The sequence below is a fragment of the Colobus angolensis genome, unplaced genomic scaffold (assembly GCF_000951035.1).
Source record: "Colobus angolensis palliatus isolate OR3802 unplaced genomic scaffold, Cang.pa_1.0 Scaffold203, whole genome shotgun sequence".
Classification (NCBI taxonomy): domain Eukaryota; kingdom Metazoa; phylum Chordata; class Mammalia; order Primates; family Cercopithecidae; genus Colobus; species Colobus angolensis.
The window spans coordinates 1,491,652-1,497,888 of record NW_012115189.1 but is presented as its reverse complement, the minus strand read 5'-3'; the positions used below and the strand labels follow the sequence as shown (position 1 = coordinate 1,497,888).

At 39.8% G+C, this 6,237-nt stretch overlaps 1 protein-coding gene across 1 annotated transcript in view; it reads right to left on the bottom strand.

Annotated features, from left to right (window-relative positions):
- The window catches only part of LOC105511713 (chromosome unknown open reading frame, human C6orf163), a 19,706-nt gene extending 13,469 nt beyond the window's left edge, over positions 1 to 6,237 (bottom strand). Inside the window, exons 1-3 of the mRNA XM_011941892.1 lie at positions 5,848 to 6,237; positions 3,657 to 3,751; positions 2,054 to 2,161 (exon numbers count right to left, since the gene is read on the bottom strand). Coding sequence (XP_011797282.1) covers positions 2,054 to 2,161; positions 3,657 to 3,751; positions 5,848 to 5,995 — 351 coding nt within the window. The 5' untranslated portion in view covers positions 5,996 to 6,237. The remainder of the gene's footprint in view (positions 1 to 2,053; positions 2,162 to 3,656; positions 3,752 to 5,847) is intronic.

Sequence of the window (6,237 nt, the reverse complement as noted above, 5' to 3'; positions counted from 1 at the left end):
AGCACCAAGAAAAGAGCAGAAGAGGACAAAAGATCTCAAGACTGGAGCCAGGTCTGGATGGGGCAATTTCCCCCGTGCAGGAAACACACCAAACTCTTTAGAGCAATACCTGGTGGTCTTGACATATCAGAATTTAATATTTTGCTCTAGAGGAACTTGGTTTTCTGCTATATATTGGTAATCTCAAACTTTAATATGTGTGAGAATCACTTGGGCTGCTGATGGAGTCGGTAGGCCAGAATGAGGCCCAGGAATCTGTACGTCAGGCCCCCAAGTGAATAGATTCTGATGCAGGTGGTTCACAGACAAGCCCTGAGAAGCAGTACTGATGTCTGTGTCTTAGTATCCTACAGATATAACAGGTTGAAATAACCCCACACACTACTCTAGACTAATCATTCCTTCATAAATAAAAAATATCTGAAATAGTGGTATAAATGTAAATTCTCAACTCCCTGACAATTATTTCAGGAAGATCAATCCCCCTTTAACTACTTACCTTTAAATTTTCTTAGGGCTTCTTTCTACTGAAGCACTAAGTGCATCAACTCCACTCAAAGGCTATGTGGGGTACAATAACATTATTTAAAGAAAGACTTGCATGTGAACCTTGCAACGGGCATCACATCTTCCTTATGTCTTTACAACCTAATGCCAGGAAGGACATTCAAAATGTGTATCAACCAGCACAGTAGGGCCCACCTATCTGAATGGCTTCTGGCTGCAGCATTATAGCAGGGAACTAGAGCCCCTTGCCAAGCCATGAGTTATCCTTTTAAATTGCTGGATTGGGAGAGGTCCAGGAGTCTGCTGGGGAAGCAACCAGGGTGACCAAGGTGATAGAGGGCTTAGCGGGTGACTAGTTATCAACTGATAGAGAAGTATTTTAATACTTTAATTGCCAGTATGGCCCTACTTGTACATAGCAACTGAAGAGCAGGCCTGCTTAAGACATGCTATAAATGCTCTTCACATTTTAACTGAAATGGGGAATGGGCAGTGGGCCACCAGAGCCAACCCCTCAGGCACCATACCAACCCTGGCTGAGGCAGGCCACTGGAGCGAAGCCTTCAGGACCCCTGGGGAGGAGCTCCTCTTCCTGCCAGCAAGTCCTCTCTGGGTAAAGACAGTTGATTTTTCTCACCTGGTACACATCTAGTATATGGTAGGTGCTCGTTGTTGCAACAATGAATAAATTGGCCTGCAGTCCCTGAACCGCTCATTAGTGTTCTTAAGTTAGGCCAAACCTGGGGCTGGACCTCTGCCACTTTCCTCCAGCTTCTGCCCATGTATTGTCATACCTGTACCTTATCCTGTCCTGTCCCTCCCTTGACCAAAATGTGAAAAGAGATCTGTAACCTTTTCCTTTGAGCAGATTTTGTAATCGAGGTACTGAACTAACAATGAATACTAGGGTCTCCACCTGAAAGTTTGTAAATTACCTAGAGTCATGTACTTGAACAGGCTACAGGTTAGTATCCTTCATCTGTGACATCTGGCCCTGCATTAAATTCTTGAGCGACAGCTCAGATGTCCCTCTTGGCAGTACAGTAAGTGCAAACTTTAGAAAAAAGGAAGAAATCAGAGAAGGAGAACAGCCTGCTTCACTTGTTCAACTATTTGAGCGCCTACGAAGTCAGGGAATTATGCTGGGCACCAGGGCTAGTCCAGTGATGAGACAGACACCCCTGCTGAAAGCTGCAGTCATGTGGGGGAGTCAGACATTCAACAACTAACCACACAATCATTTATTTAATTCCAGTGAAGACTGCTATGAAAAAGATCAGGGTGTCATGGACAGTGTGTGGGTGGCAAGGCAAGGCTGGTCAGGCAAAGCTTCCTTTGGGAAGTAAGCTATGGGTTCTTCTTCACCCATTCATCACTGCTCTAGAGAGCTCAGCATCTCTTCTGAGAACCTCCCAGGGATCCCAGCTAATGGCCATGAAACACCAACCTAGATTTTCTTATTATTTTTTTCTCATTCCCTTGCCAACTTCTTTTTTCTTTTTACTAATATAATTACTTTTAAAAGACAACAAGCCACTATAAAAACCTGTAAATCTTTTTGATGTTCCTCTTTCAAAATCTGAATTTCAATTTTGTGTCTGTCATTTGCTTCTTCAACTGCTTTCTCCACTGCTTGTTTTTGACGTTCATTAGCCTTTGAAAGAAAGAGTCCATTTATTTATCTATTAATGTAGCAGAATAAGCACAGGGCAACTTGGCTTATTCGGGATGTTAGTAAATCAGGTTTTCAAATTTACTGAAAATTAGCAACCACCACGGAGTCCCTAATTTCTTGCCCCATTCCCATCTCAAACCTCCCATATCAAACTGTCTGCCTTAGCCAGAGATGCTCTAACGCATCCCAATCCAGGGCTAGCCTTGCTGTTTCTGGAATCGCTAAAGGCAAGGCAGCTTTACTATACGTAGGCTGCTGGGTTGCCTTTTCTCTTTGGCACTTTATTTCTTGCTTGATTGACTCTCAAAGTAACACATGTGCATTGTGGAAAATCTGGAAAACACAGTGAAGTGAAAAGATGTACAAAGCTAGAAGGAGCTGAGTAAAGAGGCAGAGTACCATCCAGGTCCCCTGCATTAGGTCCTCAGAAAGAACTTCAACTCTTATTTGAAAAGAATACACAGAACACTAGACCAACTTACATTCAAATTGTAGACTATTTACAAAAGCATCACCTTGTATAATTGATGTATAATTGATGGTTCACAATCAGTTTGAATTTTACCACTAATAAAAATAGATGACTACAAAGATTTTGAGATAAATCAAAATCTGGGGTATACAGAACTGGAATATTCATACAGAACTGGAGTATTATGTATGTTCAAAACATTTTCATAACAAGCTTTTGCTGGCATTAATACTGAACAATGCTAATACTATTTGCTATAATGTCTATTTTATAAAGAAAATGAGAAACATTGTTCTAAGCACAGTGGCTTGTTCTGCTCTCAAGGAGCTGTAATTCTCTTTAGGAAGTTATTGATGTCATTCTATGATTGGAAGAAGTGGGGCTACAGGATTGAGGCTTTGCTTCAGTTTGATGCCTTGGATCCCACTGTCAGCCCTGATATTTAAATTGCCCTTATAGCGCTCAGCAGTCGTATGGACAAGGTATTAAGGATTTTGGAGAGAGGGGAGGAAAAGGGGAGTAGGCCATAAAGAAGCATTTGAAGAAACAGGAGTGTTACATGCTCCACAAATGGATAGTCTATATATTAAATGTTAGGCCATAAGAAACAACTATAAACAAGGAGTCTTCTTAGTTATTTTTTTTCTTTTTAGTTTTGGTTTCAATCAAATGAAAACAAAAGGAGCAAGAGTCCTCCATACAGAGAGGGCAGCTGAGAAGTAAGGAAGCTCCTGATGGTGCCAGCTTCTCACTAAGCACCTACTGTGTGCAAGGCATATTATTTCATTGAACCCTCCCAACTATCCCACAGAATGGGTACTATTATTACTCTTTTACAATGAAGAAACCAAGACTACAGAGGTTGTAGAACTTGCCCAAGGTCCCACAGCTAGCCAGGATTCAGTCAGTTCTGACTACTACACTATATAATTGTTTCAGACAAATCCAAAATGTGAAAAAATTGTAAAGATGGACTTTGGGTTGACGTGTAACTTCTTTTACCTGAGCCCATACTTCAGCTTCTGCTTTTGCAATGCGTTCTCTGAGTATATCTTCTTGAAACTTCTCTTCTTTTTTCAGAATATTTGCCCCAATATCTGTGTATTTGAAGAGCAATGGTCACAAACCTCCACCGATTGCTTCCTGGCTTTCCTTTCCACCATTATGTAGTTACTTATGAGGGCTACTTAGGAGATACATCCTTTTAGGAGATGTCAGTATATATATTTCAAAGACACCCATTGAAAGAGTAAGTTTTTCTCTAATTAGGAGGGAATTCACAGCACTGTCAGGCCTGGATAGAGTTGGTCATTCCCCGCATCACAACCAGTCCACAACTAGCAGACAACTGGGGAGGTGAAATAAATGCCCCGAAGAAAGGGACACATTTTGTACACTCAAAGTAGAATGATGAGTGAATATTCAAGAGGTCTTAGCACATTATACAGCTCTCTCTCTCCCTGTTCCTATTTGGGTGCTAGTGCTAGCATCAGGAGAGGTGAAGTGGAATGCCTTCAACACATTACATGCCTTTCTTTAGTTTGTGGTTCGTTGCGGGTTTAACTGCTTCAGTATGGAGTGAGCTAAGGGATAGAAGTTTACTATTTTTCTGCCAATGATCTAATTTGATTTCCAAATAATAATGTTCCCATAATAATATCCTCTCCACCCAGACAAGGTAATAAAAGTCTAGAGGAGGTTAGAGGACCACGCAATATCTGATATCTGTATTAATGTGTTTTTCAAAGTTCTATATAGTGCACTGCCAGGATTGAGAACTATTGTCCTATGAAATACTCACTAGCTCTTCTATGGACATTTCAACATGCTTTTGAACTTACTTATAAAGAACAGAGAATTTCAACTTTTTTTCTTTTTAACTTAAAACAGTTCAGCGACAAATAAAGGTCACTGAATAGAAAAGATTAATTTCTAACAATAGATTTAACTTATCCACTTCAGGTTTGGGTTAGATATTCCATAAGGCACAAGGAAATCAATCATTAAGGTATATCTAAGAATGGAGATACACTGTCCTGGGTATGAAACATCACTTTAGAGATTATAATGAATCATTCATACTAACATTTACTAAATGCTAAAAAACAATTTTGGTATTGATGTTTTTAGAGGATGATTCCAATTTGATCTCCCCCTACATTTTAGTTTTTTTTTCCAAACACCTCTCCAGCTTCTTATATTTTCAAATATCAGAAGTGAAATGAAATCACCTTAGTTTACCATTTTAAAGGAAGAGAGGATCAGAGGAGTATTTTGAGAGTCCTTAGGAAAATACTTACAAGGCTCAAGGTCAGATTGAAAACTCTTATGAGAATAAAAGAGAGATGGAAACCTATAGCACAATTTGATTTGCTTATGTATTACACATATGTATATACAGTAAAAGTTCTCATGTTATCTATATGTATCTACTTTTATGCCACCAGCTACTATTTAAAGGTTATAATTTCTTTTACCCGTTTATTAGGGTACTTTAAATTTTTTTTTTTTTTTTTTTTTTTTTTGAGGCAGAGTCTCACTCTGTCACCCAGGCTGGAGTACAGTGGTGCGATCTCAGCTCACTGCAACCTCCACCTCTTGGGTTCAAGCTATTCTCTCACCTCAGCCTCCCGAGTAGCTGGGATTACAGGCACATGCCACCATGCCTGCCTAAATTCTTTTAGTAGAGATGGGGTTTTGCCATGTTGGCCAGGCTGGTCTTGAACTCTTGGCCTCAAGCGATATGCCCACTTTGGCCACCCAAAGTGCTGGGATTACAGGTGTGAGCCACCGTGCCCATCCAATTAGGGTATTATTTAGAGATAATATTTCCTCTCCTACACATACTGAAAGGTGCCCAAGTATGGCCAAGGGCAAAATGAACTCACATTTACTATTATGTGCTAGGATTTATAACAGATATGAATACTTCATTAAAGTCTCATAACAACCTGTAAGATAGGTATTAGTATCTTTATTTCCACATAAGGAAACAGATTGAGAGGCTAAATACCCTGCCCAATACACACAACTATAAGTGGAGAAGCTGTATTCCAACCCATATTCTTCTCAAACATCCCTGTACAGACAAGCAACTCTGAAGAGAAAAAAGCTGATAAAAGTCTGTGTAACAGAAAGAATGACACATAACGCTATGAAGTGTTAGAACAAGGAAAACAATAAAGTCACTTACCTAGTATGTCTTTGTGAGTGTAAAAGCGTGTCTTCAGCGGCTTGTATTCATGGATCCGTTTGAAGGTTTTTCCGAAAGGGGCTGGTGGGATTATTTTATTACAAACAGCACAGCAAACAAAGTTGTTGTAATCTGAATTTCTGATCATAGTTAAATTTCAGATGTCTTCTCCTATTTACAGTTAAAATAGTCTTAGAATCAGAAAAAGTCGTTTCAAGAAAAGCTGAAAGTTTAAGAAAGCTGGAAGAGGTTCAGGTTTTAGGATGCTAGAGGCTGGTAAGGACTAAACGGTTCACATGATTAGGTAGTGGTTATGTGTCTAACATTAAAGAATGGTACTAAAAGCCCCTACCATAGAAGGTATGGGCACCAGATTTGGGAAGATTTAAG